Source organism: Oncorhynchus kisutch, linkage group LG15, assembly GCF_002021735.2.
Source record: "Oncorhynchus kisutch isolate 150728-3 linkage group LG15, Okis_V2, whole genome shotgun sequence".
Taxonomy (NCBI): Eukaryota; Metazoa; Chordata; class Actinopteri; order Salmoniformes; family Salmonidae; genus Oncorhynchus; species Oncorhynchus kisutch.
In genome coordinates, this window is record NC_034188.2 from 27,419,388 (window position 1) to 27,436,273 (window position 16,886).

Genomic DNA, 16,886 nt, shown 5'->3' on the forward strand with positions numbered 1-16,886 from the left:
TGGGAGAGAGGGAAAGAGAGAGAGTGGGGGGTTGGGAGAGAGGGAAAGAGAGAGAGAGAGAGTGGGGGGTTGGGAGAGAGAGGGGAAAGAGAGAGAGTGGGGGGTTGGGAGAGAGAGTGGGGGGTTGGGAGAGAGGGAAAGAGAGAGAGAGTGGGGGGTTGGGAGAGGGAAAGAGAGAGAGAGTGGGGGGTTGGGAGAGAGGGAAAGAGAGAGAGAGTGGGGGGTTGGGAGAGAGGGAAAGAGAGAGAGAGTGGGGGGTTGGGAGAGAGAGGGGAAAGAGAGAGGGGTTGGAAGAGAGAGGGAAAGAGAGGGAAAGAGAGAGACAGCGTGGCACTGAAGAAAGGTAGATAAAGAGAAACAGAGAGCTACTGTGTGCTCAGGTGAGTCTCCTGATGGAGCAGAGGAGCAGGGTTTGGACTGCACACACGGTAGAGGTGAGTCACCACACCCGTGTGTTCTTTTGTGTGTGTATGTGTGTGACAGCTGCAGCCTGACAGCCTATCCTAGGGTGATTGGAGAACAGGGGGAGAGAAGACACGACAAGCCACTTATTGGTGTCTTGTATTCCTCCCCCCCTTATCTCCTCCCTTCTGTCAGTGAGGTGTTCTCCTGAGGGTTAAGGACTGCTGTGTCTCTGAAGGCACCTGCTGTGACCAGTCGTTAGGGAACTAGACAGAAGCCTTTAATGATGGATCCCCTCCCGGTGCCCACATCTACTGAACTGCTCTCTGTGTGAATAGGAAGCGTAGCAGGAGGCAGAGACTGACCGAATTGTTCACAGTGGGTGAGGAGAGGTTAGACAGAGAAATCATCAAGAGAGAGGATTACTGTATATATCTACAGACCAGTTGGGATGTCAGTGTATGTGTCATAAACTTCTATTGTCAATCCATTTCTATCCCTTTCCCTGCCAAATAATATGTCAATCCATATCTATCCATTTCCCTGCCTAATAATATGCCAATCCATTTCTATCCCTTTCCCTGCCAAATAATATGTCAATCCATATCTATCCATTTCCCTGCCTAATAATATGTCAATCCATTTCTATCCCTTTCCCTGCCAAATAATATGTCAATCCATATCTATCCATTTCCCTGCCTAATAATATGCCAATCCATTTCTATCCCTTTCCCTGCCTAATAATATGTCAATCCATTTCTATCCCTGTCACGTTCTGACCTTTATTTCCTTTGTTTTGTATTTATTTAGTATGGTCAGGGCGTGAGTTGGGTGGGCAGTCTATGTTTGTTTTTCTATGTTTTGGGGTATTTCTATGTTTCGGCCTAGTACGGTTCCCAATCAGAGGCAGGTGTCATTAGTTGTCATTAGGTAGCCTGGGTTTCACTGTGTGTTTGTGGGTGATTGTTCCTGTCTCTGTGTTTTGCACCAGATAGGGCTGTTTTTGGTTTTCCACGTTTATTGTTTTTGTAGTGTTCGTGTTTATCTTTTATTATTAAACTTGAATCAAAGAAACCACGCTGCGTTTTGGTCCGTCTCTCCTTCACCACAGGAAAACCCTTACATAATCACCCACCTCAACAGGACCAAGCGGCGTGGTAACGGGCAGCAGCAGGAGCAGCGCGAGACAGACTTCTGGACATGGGAGGAGGAATTGGAAGGAAAAGGACCCTGGGCACAGCCTGGAGAATATCGCCGCCCCAAAGAAGAGCTGGAGGCGGCGAAGGCGGGGAGGCGCTGGTATGAGGAGGCAGCATGGCGGCGTGGATGGAAGCCCGAGAGTCAGCCCCAAAAATGTATTGGGGGGCACACAGGAAGTGTGGCGAAACCAGGTAGGAGACCTGCGCCAACTTCCTGTGATTACCGGGGGGGCTGGAGAGACCGGACAGGCACCGTGTTATGCTGTGAAGCGCACGGTGTCCCCAGTGCGGGTGCATAGCCCGGTGCGGTACATTCCAGCTCCGCGTATCGGCCGGGCTAGAGTGAGCATCGAGCCAAGTGCCATGAAGCCGGCTCTACGCATCTGGTCTTCAGTGCGTCTCCTTGGGCCGGCTTACATGGCACCAGCCTTGCACACGGTTGTCCCTGGTTCGCCTGCATAGCCCAGTGCGGGCTATTCCACCTCGCCGCACTGGCAGGGCGACCGGGACCATTCAACTGGGTAAGGTTAGGCAGGCTCGGTGCTCAAGAGCTCCAGTGCGCCTGCACGGTCCGGTCTATCCGTCACCACCTCCACGCACCAGCCCTCCGGTGGCAGCCCCCCGCACCAGGCTGTCTCTCCGGCTTATCCTTACAGGTGCTCCCGTCTGCCCAGCGCCGCCAGTCCGCCAGGGGCCGCCAGTGCCGCCAGTCAGCCAGGGGCCGCCAGTCAGCCAGGGGCCGCCAGTGCCGCCCCTCGGAGAGAGAGAGAGAGAGAGAGAGAGAGAAAGAGAGAGATCTTTGAAGTTAAGAAGTGTTTTCCGGGCTTCTCGGAAAGATGAGAAGTTCACTCTGAGGAGATACCAGTAAACTTCACTGCCGAGGGTGTGTGGATTTGTGTGTGCTCTCAGCTCTGAAAGTGGAAAGGACACACACAGGCTATCTGTCATAATTTCTCCTCCCTCTTCTCCCTTCCTCCAGCTCTGCCACTGATTGAATATGTATTTACAGAACTGAGGCCAAATGTCTGTGTTCTTTAGGCTCAGTGTTTGTTTTGCTTATTCAAAAGCCCCTCAACCAGAAAGTTAGCTAGAGCACTGTGGCTAAAAGCAGGACTGGATTGAACTGGACTGGGCTGGACTGGACTCAGCTTCAATTCTGAGCTTATAAATTGCAGCAAAATCCTCTTAGCTATCTGTTCTAAAATGTGACAGTAGAATTGGCCTTCATTGAGCTGTCCTGGTGGGGGGATAATGTCCTGGTGGGGGGGCTAATGTCCTGGTGGGGGGGATAATGTCCTGGTGGGGGTGATAATGTCCTGGTGGGGGTGATAATGTCCTGGTGGGGGGATAATGTCCTGGTGGGGGGATAATGTCCTGGTGGGGGGGATAATGTCCTGGTGGGGGGGGGGGGTAATGTCCTGGTGGGGGGGGGGGGGTAATGTCCTGGTGGGGGGTAATGTCCTGGTGGGGGGGGTAACGTCCTGGTGGAGGGGATAACGTCCTGGTGAGGGGGATAATGTCCTGGTGGGGTGTAATGTCCTGGTGGGGGGATAATGTCCTGGTGGGGGGATAATGTCCTGGTGGGGGGGATAATATCCTGGTGGTGGGGATAATGTCCTGGTGGGGGGGGGGGGGGTAATGTCATGGTGGGGGGGATAATGTCCTGGTGGGGGGGGTAACGTCCTGGTGGGGGGGATAATGTCCTGGTGGGGGGGGATAATGTCCTGGTGAGGGGATAATGTGTTGGAACTATTTCATCAGTGCCAGCTCATAAACTCTATCAATTACACCATACTGTGGTTTAAAGACTCACCTGGAGAGTGTGTCTGTCTGTCTGTCTGTCTGTCTGTCTCCTTCCTTCGTTCCTTCCTTCCCCAGGGTGGAGGAGAGCTTTAAGACCCTGTTCTGGTCCATCTTTGGTCTGTCGGAGGTGATCTCCGTGGTCCTGAAGTATGACCATAAGTTTATAGAGAACATTGGTTATGTGCTCTACGGGGTCTATAATGTCACCATGGTGGTGGTTCTACTCAACATGCTCATCGCTATGATCAACAGCTCCTACCAGGAGATAGAGGTCAGTCCTATTTATAACTCATTCATATAGAGGTCGGTCTTATTAGTAACTCATTCATATAAAGGTCATTCTTATTCATAACTAATTCATATAGATGTCGGTCTTATTAATAACTCATTCATATAAAGGTCAGTCTTATTAATAACTCGTTCATATAGAGGTCAGTCCTATTAATAATCTATTCATATAGAGGTCAGTCCTATTAATAATCCATTCATATAGAGGTCAGTCCTATTAATAATCCATTCATATAGAGGTCAGTCCAATTAATAATCCATTCATATAGAGGTCAGTCCTATTAATAATCCATTCATATAGAGGTCAGTCCTATTAATAATCCATTCATATAGAGGTCAGTCCAATTAATAATCCATTCATATAGAGGTCAGTCCAATTAATAATCCATTCATATAGAGGTCAGTCCTATTAATAATCCATTCATATAGAGGTCAGTCCTATTAATAATCCATTCATATAGAGGTCGGTCCTATTAATAAATCATTCATATAGAGGTCAGTCCTATTAATAAATCATTCATATAGAGGTCAGTCCTATTAATAATCCATTCATATAGAGGTCAGTCTTATTAATAACCCATTCATATAGAGGTCAGTCCTATTAATAACCCATTCATATAGAGGTCAGTCTTATTAATAACTCATTCACAGCGGTCCGTCCTAATAATAACTCATTCATATAGAGGTCAGTCCTATTAATAATCCATTCATATAGAGGTCAGTCCTATTAATAATCCATTCATAAAGAGGTCAGTCCTATTAATAATCCATTCATATAGAGGTCAGTCCTATTAATAAATCATTCATATAGAGTTCAGTCCTATTAATAATCAATTCATATAGAGATCAGTCTTATTAATAACCCATTCATATAGAGGTCAGTCCTATTAATAACCCATTCATATAGAGGTCAGTCTTATTAATAACACATTCACAGCGGTCCGTCCTAATAATAACTCATTCATATAGAGGTCAGTCCTATTAATAACCCATTCATATAGAGGTCAGTCCTATTAATAATACATTCATATAGAGGTCAGTCCTATTAATAATCCATTCATATAGAGGTCAGTCCTATTAATAATCCATTCATATAGAGGTCAGTCCTATTAATAACCCATTCATATAGAGGTCAGTCTTATTAATAACTCATTCACAGAGGTCCGTCCTAATAATAACTCATTCATATAGAGGTCAGTCCTATTAATAACTCTTTCATATAGAGGTCAGTCCTATTAATAACCCATTCATATAGAGGTCAGTCCTATTAATAACTCTATTTCTATGTCTGGCCTGCTATGGTTCTCAATCAGAGGCCGGTGTTAGTCATTGTCTCTGATTGGGAACCATATTTAGGTAGCCTGGGTTTCACTGTGTGTTTGTGGGTGATTGTTCCTGTCTCTGTGTTTGCACCAGATAGGGCTGTTTTGTTTTACACGCCGCATTTTGGTCCGACTCTCCTTCACCACAAGAGAACCGTTACAGAATCACCCACCACAACAGGACCAAGCAGCATGGTAACAGGCAACAGCAGCAGCAGGTGCAGCGTGACAAGAATTTCTGGACTTGGGAGGAATTCCTCGACAGGAGAGGACCCTGGGCTAAACCAGGGGAGTGTAGCCGCCCCAAGGTGCAGCAATAGAATGAATGGACATGGGAGGACGAACTGGATGGTGAAGGACCCTGGGCTCAGCCTGGAGAATATTGCCGCCCCAAAGAAGAACTGGAGGCGTTGAAAGCTGAGAGACGCAGGTATGAGGAGGAAGCACGGCGACGCGGATGGAAGCCTGAGAGTCAGCCCCAAAAATGTATTGGGGCTCACAGGGAGTATGGCTATGCCAGGTAGGAGACCTGCGCAAACTCCCTGTGCTTACCGGAGGGCTAGAGAGACCGGGCAGGCACCGTGTTATGCAGTGGTGCGCACGGTGTCCCCAGTGCGGGTGCATAGCCCGGTGCGGTGTATTCCAGCTCCACGCATCAGGCCTACAGTGCGCCTCGCCTCTCCAGCGCTGCCAGAGCCTTCCTCCTCTCCTGCGCTGTCGGAGTCTCCCGCCTGTTCAGCGCTACCAGAGCCTTCCTCCTCTCCTTCTCTGTCGGAGTCTCCCGCCTGTTCAGCGCTACCAGAGCCTTCCTCCTCTCCTGCGCTGCTGGAGTCTCCCGCCTGTTTAGCGCTGCCAGAGCCTTCCGCCTCTACAGCGTTGCCGGAGTCTCCTGCCTGTTTAGCGCAGCCAGAGCTGCCAGTCTGCATGGAGCAGCCAGAGCTGTCAATCTGCATGGAGCAGCCAGAGCTGTCAGTCTTCATGGAGCAGCCAGAGCTGTCAGTCTGCATGGAGTAGCCGGAGCTGTCAGTCTGCATGGAGCAGCCAGAGTTGCCAGTCTGCATGGAGCAGCCAGAGCTGCCAATCTGCATGGAGCAGCCAGAGCTGTCAGTCTTCATGGAGCAGCCAGAGCTGTCAGTCTGCATGGAGCAGCCAGAGCTGTCAGTCTGCATGGAGCAGCCGGAGATGTCAGTCTGCATGGAGCAGCCAGAGATGCCAGTCTGCAAGGAGCTGCTAGTCTGCATGGAGCTGCCAGTCTGCAAGGAGCTGCCAGTCTGCAAGGAGCTGCCAGAGCTGCCAGTCTGCATGGAGCAGCCAGAGCCGCCAGTCAGCATGGAGCAGCCAGAGACGCCAGTCAGCATGGAGCAGTCAGAGCCGTCAGTCTGCCAGGATCCGCCAGTCAGCCAGACTCTTCCAGATCCGCCAGTCAGCCAGACTCTTCCAGATCCGCCAGTCAGCCAGACTCTTCCAGATCTGCCAGTCAGCCAGGATCCGCCAGTCAGCCAGACTCTTCTAGATCTGCCAGTCTGCCAGACTCTTCCAGATCCGCCAGTCAGCCAGACTCTTCCAGATCCGCCAGTCTGCCAGACTCTTCCAGATCCGCCAGTCTGCCAGACTCTTCCAGATCCGCCAGTCTGCCAGACCCTTCCAGATCCGCCAGTCTGCCAGACTCTTCCAGATCTGCCAGTCTGCCAGACTCTTCCAGATCCGCCAGTCTGCCAGACTCTTCCAGATCCGCCAGTCTGCCAGACTCTTCCAGATCTGCCAGTCAGCCAGACTCTTCCAGATCCACCAGTCAGCCAGGATCTGCCAGAGCCTTCCTCCTCTCCTGTGCTGTCGGAGTCTGAAGAGTCCCTTTGTCCCGAGCTGCCCCTCTGTCCCGAGCTGCCCCTCTGTCCCGAGCTGCCCCTCTGTCCCGTGTTATTAAGTAGGGTTGCCGTGGCTAGGAGGTCACGGAAGCGGACAAGGTGGGGGAAGACTAGGGTGAAGTGGGGGCCACGTCCAGCACCAGAGCCGCCACCGCGGACAGATGCCCACCCAGACCCTCCCCTATAGGTTCAGGTTTTGCGGCCGGAGTCCGCACCTTGGGCTGGGGGGTACTGTCACACCCTGACCATAGTTTACTTTGTATATTTCTATGTTTTGGTTGGTCAGGGTGTGAGCTGAGTGGGCATTCTATGTTTCATTGTCTAGTTTGTCTATTTCTATGTCTGGCCTGATATGGTTCTCAATCAGAGGCAGGTGTTAGTCATTGTCTCTGATTGGGAACCATACTTAGGTAGCCTGGGTTTCACTGTGTGTTTGTGGGTGATTGTTCCTGTCTCTGTGTTTGCACCAGATAGGGCTGTTTCGGTTTTCGTTACGTTCATTACGTTCTTTGTTTTGTAGTGTTTGTATTGATTAGTGTTTTACGTTTGTTTATTAAACATGGATCGCAATCTACACGCCGCATTTTGGTCCGACTCTCCTTCACCAGAAGAGAACCGTTACAGCATTCATATAGAGGTCAGTCATATTAATAACCCATTCATATAGAGGTCAGACCTATTAATAACCCATTCATTTAGATGGTCAGTCCTAATAATAACTCATTCATATAGAGGTCAGTCCTAAAAATAACTCATTCATATAGAGGTTAGTTCTATTAAAACTATTTTATATCTCAGACCTCAGTCCTATTAATATCCCATTCATTTAGATGGTAAGTCCTATTAATAACTCATTCATGTAGAGGTCAGTCCTATTAATAGTCAGTCCTATTAGTAACTCATTCATATAGAGGTCCGTCCTAATAATAACTAATTCATATATAGGTCAGTCCTATTAATAACTCATTCATATAGAGGTCAGTCTTATTAGTAACTCATTCATATAGAGGTCAGTCCTATTAACAACCCATTCAAATAGAGCTCAGTCCTATTAATAACTAATTAATCAGAAATTATTCAATTTTGTATGTTAATGTATAATCCTAGTAGGGTCCTTTTAATTTAAGACATGTTTAGCCAAAGCAATGTACAGTATATTTAATGTGAAATATTGTTAATCACATGTGCCTGTGCAATGATGCAACCAATATGCGTGTGTTTACGTTTGTCCGTTTGTCCGTTTGTTTGTTTGTGTCCGTTTCTACACGCGTGTTTGTCCCCTCTAGACAGATGCAGATGTAGAGTGGAAGTTTGCCCGTGCCAAGCTGTGGATGTCCTACTTTGACGAGGGTCGTACTCTGCCCGCTCCCTTCAACATGGTGCCGTCTCCCAAGTCCTGGTATTACCTGGTCCTCCGCACCAAGGCCGGCCTTGTTCACCTCTGCAAGGCCAAGGACGTTCGCCACGACAACGAGCTGGAGATGGGCATGCTCAACTCACGATTCAAGGCCAGAGGGGAGAGGACAAAGGTCAAACCCTAATTGTGTCAATAGATATTGTAGATGCTAGTAGGAGTTTGACCTGATACGAAGCTATTTTCATAATAAGATGATAAGACATTTAAAAAATGGGTTTTGTTTGATAACCTTATTGGAATACCAGGTGAGAATTTGATCCTGGGTTAATCTGTCTTCCCAAGACACAGCTGAATGTCCAGGGTGGGAGGCTGGAAGAAGAGACCTCAGTGACATTGAAAGACAGGTCTCAAAGAGCATAGGGGGTTTAAAGGGTGTGTGTTTGTGCGTGTGTTTTTATGTGTGTGTTTGTGCATGTGTTTTTATGTGTGTGTGTGTGTCTGTCACCAGGTCTCAACCCAATTGAACACTTATGGTAGATTCTGGAGCAACATCTGAAACAGCGTTTTCCACCACCATCAACAAAATAACAAATTATGGAATTTCTTGTGCAAAAATGGTGTCGCTTCCCTCCAGTAGAGTTCCAGACACTTGTAGAATCTATGCCAAAGCGCATTGAAGCTGTTCTGGTGGCTCATGGTGGCATAACACCCGTTATGTTGGTGTTTCCTTTATTTTGACAGTTACTGTCACGACTTCTGCCGAAGTCGAAGCCTTTGGGCGGTGTTCGGCGGTCGACGTCGCTGGTCTTCTAGCCATCGCCGATCTATTTTTCATTTTCCATTTGTTTTGTCTCGTTTTCCCACACACCTGGTTCTCATTTCCCTCATTATGTGTTGTGTATATAACCCTCTGTTTCCCCCATGTCTTTGTGTGGTATTGTTTATTGTTTTCATGTATGCGCACGTTAGGCTGGTTGTACTGGGTTATGTTCAACCCGTATTTGTATTTCGTGTTCATTTGTGCCATGTGCTTTTGGTTCGCCAAATAAAAGGCTCCGTTTTGCTACCAAATATCTGCTCTCCTGCACCTGACTTCCTACAGCCCTTCACGCATATCTTGACAGTTACCTGTTTTTCAAATGCTTCAGGATGTAACATAGAACTGCATCTATGGGTATGCAGAGACCTAATGGCTTGACTATGGAACAGAACTGAGCAGGAGGTGAGCAATCGATACATAGACTCACACTACACCTCTGGAAAATCAGCAAAATGTCTAGTGAGATTGTGTGTGTGTCTGTACGTGCGTGCGTGCGTGCAGTCGTGTGGGAGTGTGTGAGTGCATGAGTTAGTGTGTGGGTGTCTGTCTGGGGTTTCAGGAGCCATTACAGTTTGGTGTCATGCCATGCCATTGACAATACCAAGCTTGGCAGCCTTACGAGCCCCAGAGGGGGGGGGGGGGGGGGGTTGTGTGTGTGTGTGTGTGTCTCTGAGGGTATCTCCTGAAAAAATGAAAATAAGGACACTAAATAAAGCTAAAAGAGGACAATAAAACCAGGTCAGTGTTAGTTAGCATAGCACAGTTAAAAGCTAAATCTTATTTACAATGACAGCCTACTTGTAAAGACCCCCGGCCAAACCCTCCCCTAACCCGATGCACATTATTCCAAGGTCACAGGAATCATGTTTGCACCACACAATTAAATATAACATATAATTACATTTAACATGTCAAATGTTTTTCGGAGAATTTCCATCTAATATGACAGAAATTGAAAGGAGGGTGAGACAAAAATGGAGGGAAATGCACAATAGCAGTGGGGTCGACATTCATGACCTCACTGAGGGTAACACAGACCGTGGGGGTACAAGCTAGACCAGCCTTGATTGTTATTTTCTATGGTTTACATATCTATATCTGACTCATCTGGCTTTCATGCTCTTTAACCTCCTCTCTAAATTCTCATGTTGTGTTGTTGTGGCTGACTTCTCCTCATATACAGCACATGTTGTGTTGTTGTGGCTAACTCCTCATCTATAGCTCGTGTAGCTGTGGCTGACTTCTACTCATGAACCCAGCAAAAAAAGAAACATCCTCTCACTGTCAACTGCGTTTATTTTCAGCAAACTTAACATGTGTAAATATTTGTATGAACATAACAAGATTCAACAACTGAGACATAAACAGAAATGGAATAATCTGTCCCTGAGCAAAGGGGTGGTCAAAATCAAAACTAACAGTCAGTATCTGGTGTGGCCACCAGCTGCATTAAGTACTGCAGTGCATCTCCTTCTCATGGACTGCACCAGATTTGCCAGATCTTGTTGTGAGATGTTACCCCACTCTTCTACCAAGGGTCCTGCAAGTTCCCGGACATTTCTGGGGGAAATGACCCTAGCTGTCTTGCTAGTCGAAATCGTGGAAATGACCGGACCAAGGCGCAGGGTGGTGAGCGTACATTTTTCTTTATTATAAATGTCGCCAACAAAACAAGAAACAACAAAAACGAACGTGAAGCTTACTAGGGCTATACAGGCCACTAATAAAGACAACTACCCACCAATACAAAAAAGGGAAAAAAGGCTGCCTATGTATGAGTCCAAATCAGAGACAAGGATAGACAGCTGTCCCTGATTGAGAACCATACCCGGCCAAAACATAGAAACACAGAACATAGAGTTTCCCACCCGAGTCACACCCTGATCATACAAACATAGAGAATAAAAGGATCTCTACGGGCGGGGCGTGACACTAGCCCTCACCCTCCGATCAAACAGGTCCCAGACGTGCTTAATGGGATTGCGATCCGGACTCGTCGCTGGCCATGGCAGAACACTGACGTTCCTGTCTTGCAGGAAATCATGCACAGAAAGAGTAGTATGGCTTGTCATGCTGGAGGGTCATGCTGTAGGGTCATGTCAGGATGAGCCTGCAGGAAGGGTACCACATGAGGGAGGAGGATGTCTTCCATGTAACGCACAGCGTTGAGATTGCCTGCAATGACAACAAGTTCAGTCCGATGATGCTGTGACATACCGCCCCAGACCATGACGTACCCTCCACCTCCAAATCGATCCCGCTCCAGAGTACAGGCCTCTGTGTAACGCTCATTCCTTCAACAATAAACGCGAATCCGACCATCCCCCCTGGTGAGACAAAACCGTGGCTCGTCATTGAAGAGCACTTTTTACCAGTCCTGTCTGGTCCAGCTATGGTGGGTTTGTGCCCATAGGCAATGTGTTGCCGGTGATGTCTGGTGAGGACCTGCCTTACAACAGGCCTACAAGCCCTCAGTCCAGCCTCTCTCAGCCTATTGCGGACAGCCTGAGCACTGATGGAGGGATTGTGCGTACCTGGTGTAACTCGGGCAGTTGTTGTTGCCTTCCTGTACCCGCAGGCTAACATCATATTTATATAATGTTATGTTGTTGTGGCTAACTCCTCCTCATATGTAGCTCATGTTGTTGTTTCTAACTGGTCATCAAGTATAGCTCATGTTGTTGTTTCTAACTGGTCATCAAGTATAGCTCATGTTGTTGTTTCTAACTGGTCATCAAGTATAGCTCATGTTGTTGTTTCTAACTGGTCATCAAGTATAGCTCATGTTGTTGTGAATAACGTCTCCTCATATATAGCTCATGTTGTGTTGTTGTGGCTAACTCCTCATGTATAGCTCATGCTCATTGTGGCTGACTTCTCATATATAGCTCATGTTTTGTTGTTGTGGCTGACATCACCTCATATATAGCTCATGTTGTGTTGTTGTCCCCAAGATGGCGTAGCAGTAGGTCGTCCTGTCCTGTCGTGTCCCTGTATATATCGTTTATTTTTCATTTTTTACATATTTTCTCCACATATCTCTTTGAAAACATTTTGCTAAACCCTAAGCTTCCAAATACTCTCCTGCAACCCGACTCACCCAATGTAGCTATTTTTCCTAAAGTATTTATATTTACTTCGGGACCCCTCAACTGAAGCTAGCCAGCTAACCAGCGGGTATGCTAGCGGTCTCCAGCTAACCGGTCATCAGCTAACCTGTAGTTCGGAAAGCTCTCGCCTGTTCGTACAACGCGACTTTAACCAGAGCACAACGGACCTATTTATTTTTCATCCCCGGATTCCCACCGCAAACGGAACATCTTTCAGCTGGATTTTTCAGCAACTAGCTATCTAGCTAAACCGCAACCTCGGATTACTCCTGGCTAGCGTTTCCACCCACTTAGCTTGAAGCTAGCCCGGCCGTAGCACCTGCGCTACCACCGTAGCATACTCCTGAGCTACAATACCCGGGCCCACGACCGGTCTACCGATGTCATTGCATGAAGAGGAATAAACAGACTCACCCCATCGCGACGTCCCCCAAAGGCTAACTCTCTAGCCCTCGCTATCTCCCTGCTTGCTAATTCGGCCTGCTAACTGCTAGCTTGTCCAGCTCCGGCCCGCTAACTGCTACCTTGTCTAGCCCGGGCCTACAAACTGTTAGCTTGTTAGCACAGGCCTGCTAACCGCCTGAATCGCCGCGTCTCAAACGCTCACCGGACCCATATTTACTTTCTATCTCTTTTGACTTTTAATTTGTTTATACCTTCCGGAAACCTGCCTCACCCAATGTGATACGGAATCGCTATTATTTTTTTATTTATTTTTAGAACACACTCAAGAACCTCCAGAATCTAACCAGCTAACTAGCTACAAGCTATTTAGTCATTGTTAGTTTTTTTTTTACCTGGATAACACTCGCCAGGCCAGCTTCCCTGCCCCATCCACCGCTGCCCCCTGGACACTGATCTCTTGGCTACATAGCTGATGCACGCTGGACTGTCCATTAATCACGGTACTCCATTCTGCTTGTTTGTTCTATCTGTTGGCCCCGTTGCCTAGTCTACGCCATTTTACCTGCTGTTGTTGTGCTAGCTGATTAGCTGTTGTCTCACCTACTGTTTTAGCTAGCAGTCCCAATTCAAAACCTGTGATTACTGTATGCCTCGCTGTATGTCTCTCTCAAATGTCAATATGCCTTGTATACTGTTGTTCAGGTTAGTTATCATTGTTTTAGTTCACAATGGAGCCCCTAGTTCCACTCTTCACGCCCCTGATAACTCCTTTGTCCCACCTCCCACACATGCGGTGACCTCACCCATTACTACCAGCATGTCCAGAGATACAACCTCCCTCATCATCACCCAGTGCCTGGGCTTACCTCTGCTGTACCCGCACCCCACCATACCCCTGTCTGCGCATTATGCCCTGAATATATTCTACCATGCCCAGAAACCTGCTCCTCTTATTCTCTGTCCCCAACGCTCTAGGCGACCAGTTTTGATAGCCTTTAGCCGCACCCTCATACTACTCCTTCTCTGTTCCGCGGGTGATGTGGAGGTAAACCCAGGCCCTGCATGTCCCCAGGCACCCTCATTTGTTGACTTCTGTGATCGAAAAAGCCTTGGTTTCATGCATGTCAACATCAGAAGCCTCCTCCCTAAGTTTGTTTTACTCACTGCTTTAGCACACTCTGCTAACCCTGATGTCCTTGCTGTGTCTGAATCCTGGCTCAGGAAGGCCACCAAAAATTCAGAGATTTCCATACCCAACTATAACATCTTCCGTCAAGATAGAACTGCCAAAGGGGGAGGAGTTGCAGTTTACTGCAGAGATAGCCTGCAAAGTAATGTCATACTTTCCAGGTCAATACCCAAACAGTTCGAACTACTAATTTTGAAAATTACTCTCTCCAGAAATAAGTCTCTCACGGTTGCCGCCTGCTACCGACCCCCCTCAGCTCCCAGCTGTGCCCTGGACACAATTTGTGAATTGATCGCCCCCCATCTAGCTTCAGAGTTTGTTCTGTTAGGTGACCTAAACTGGGATATGCTTAACACCTCGCCAGTCCTACAATCTAAGCTAGATGCCCTCAATCTCACACAAATCATCAAGGAACCCACCAGGTACAACCCTAACTCTGTAAACAAGGGCACCCTCATAGACGTCATCCTGACCAACTGTGAGCAGGCCTTTCTAATCGACCTGGCCCGGGTATCCTGGAAGGACATTGACCTCATCCCGTCAGTTGAGGATGCCTGGTCATTCTTTAAAAGTAACTTCCTCACCATTTTAGATAAGCATGCTCCGTTCAAAAAATGCAGAACTAAGAACAGATACAGCCCTTGGTTCACCCCAGACCTGACTGCCCTCGACCAGCACAAAAACATCCTGTGGCGGACTGAAATAGCATCGAATAGTCCCCGTGATATGCAACTGTTCAGGGAAGTCCGGAACCAATACACGCAGTCAGTCAGGAAAGCTAAGGCCAGCTTCTTCAGGCAGAAGTTTGCATCCTGTAGCTCCAACTCCAAAAAGTTCTGGGACACCGTGAAGTCCATGGAGAACAAGAGCACCTCCTCCCAGCTGCCCACTGCACTGAGGCTAGGTAACACGGTCACCACTGATAAATCCATGATTATCGAAAACTTCAATAAGCATTTCTCAACGGCTGGCCATGCCTTCCGCCTGGCTACTTCAACCTCGGCCAACAGCTCCGCCCCCCCCGCAGCTCCTCGCCCAAGCCTCTCCAGGTTCTCCTTTAACCAAATCCAGATAGCAGATGTTCTGAAAGAGCTGCAAAACCTGGACCCGTACAAATCAGCTGGGCTTGACAATCTGGACCCTCTATTTCTGAAACTAACTGCCACCATTGTCGCAACCCCTATTACCAGCCTGTTCAACCTCTCTTTCATATCGTCTGAGATCCCCAAGGATTGGAAAGCTGCCGCAGTCATCCCCCTCTTCAAAGGGGGAGACACCCTGGACCCAAACTGTTACAGACCTATATCCATCCTGCCCTGCCTATCTAAGGTCTTCGAAAGCCAAGTCAACAAACAGGTCACTGACCATCTCGAATCCCACCGCACCTTCTCCGCTGTGCAATCTGGTTTCCGAGCCGGTCATGGGTGCACCTCAGCCACACTCAAGGTACTCAGCGATATCATAACCGCCATCGATAAAAGACAGTACTGTGCAGCCGTCTTCATCGACCTTGCCAAGGCTTTCGACTCTGTCAATCACCATATCTGTCAATCACTTATCGGCAGACTCAGGAGCCTCGGTTTTTCGGATGACTGCCTTGCCTGGTTCACCAATTACTTTGCAGACAGAGTTCAGTGCGTCAAATCGGAGGGCATGCTGTCTGGTCCTCTGGCAGTCTCTATGGGGGTGCCACAGGGTTCAATTCTCGGGCCGACTCTTTTCTCTGTGTATATCAATGATGTTGCTCTTGCTGCGGGCGATTCCCTGATCCACCTCTACGCAGACGACACCATTCTATATACCTTCGGCCCGTCTTCGGCCCGTCACTGTGCTATCTAACCTCCAAACAAGCTTCAATGCCATACAACACTCCTTCCGTGGCCTCCAACTGCTCTTAAACGCTAGTAAAACCAAATGCATGCTTTTCAACCGGTCGCTGCCTGCACCCGCATGCCCGACTAGCATCACCACCCTGGATGGTTCCGACCTAGAATATGTGGACGTCTATAAGTACCTAGGTGTCTGGCTAGACTGCAAACTCTCCTTCCAGACTCATATCAAACATCTCCAATCGAAAATCAAATCAAGAGTCGGCTTTCTATTCCGCAACAAAGCCTCCTTCACTCACGCCGCCAAGCTTACCCTAGTTAAACTGACTATCCTACCGATCCTCGACTTCGGCGATGTCATCTACAAAATGGCTTCCAACACTCTACTCAGCAAACTGGATGCAGTCTATCACAGTGCCATCCGTTTCGTCACTAAAGCACCTTATACCACCCACCACTGCGACTTGTATGCTCTAGTCGGCTGGCCCTCGCTACATATTCGTCGCCAGACCCACTGGCTCCAGGTCATCTACAAGTCCATGCTAGGTAAAGCTCCGCCTTATCTCAGCTCACTGGTCACGATGGCAACACCCATCCGTAGCACGCGCTCCAGCAGGTGTATCTCACTGATCATCCCTAAAGCCAACACCTCATTTGGCCGCCTTTTGTTCCAGTACTCTGCTGCCTGTGACTGGAACGAATTGCAAAAATCGCTGAAGTTGGAGACTTTTATCTCCCTCACCAACTTCAAACATCAGCTATCTGAGCAGCTAACCGATCGCTGCAGCTGTACATAGTCTATTGGTAAATAGCCCACCCTTTTTCACCTACCTCATCCCCATACTGTTTTTATTTATTTACTTTTCTGCTCTTTTGCACACCAATATCTCTACCTGTACATGACCATCTGATCATTTATCACTCCAGTGTTAATCTGCAAAATTGTAATTATTTGCCTACCTCCTCATGCCTTTTGCACACATTGTATATAGACTCCCCCTTTGGTTTCTACTGTGTTATTGACTTGTTAATTGTTTACTCCATGTGTAACTCTTTGTTGTCTGCTCACACTGCTATGCTTTATCTTGGCCAGGTCGCAGTTGCAAATGAGAACTTGTTCTCAACTAGCCTACCTGGTTAAATAAAGGTGAAATAAAAAATACAAATAAATAAATATATAGCTCATGTTGTGTTGTTGTGGCAAACCTCTACTCATATGTAGCTCATGTTGTGTTAGTGTGGATAACCTCTACTCATATGTAGCTCATGTTGTGTTAGTGTGGATAACTCCTCCTCA

The 16,886-nt window shown here is 47.8% G+C and overlaps 1 protein-coding gene across 1 annotated transcript in view; it reads left to right on the top strand.

The window, feature by feature from the left end:
* The window catches only part of LOC109881349 (short transient receptor potential channel 7), a 53,276-nt gene that overhangs the window by 23,418 nt on the left and 12,972 nt on the right, over window positions 1–16,886 (top strand). Inside the window, exons 7-8 of the mRNA XM_031791382.1 lie at window positions 3,480–3,675; window positions 8,166–8,408. Coding sequence (XP_031647242.1) covers window positions 3,480–3,675; window positions 8,166–8,408 — 439 coding nt within the window. The remainder of the gene's footprint in view (window positions 1–3,479; window positions 3,676–8,165; window positions 8,409–16,886) is intronic.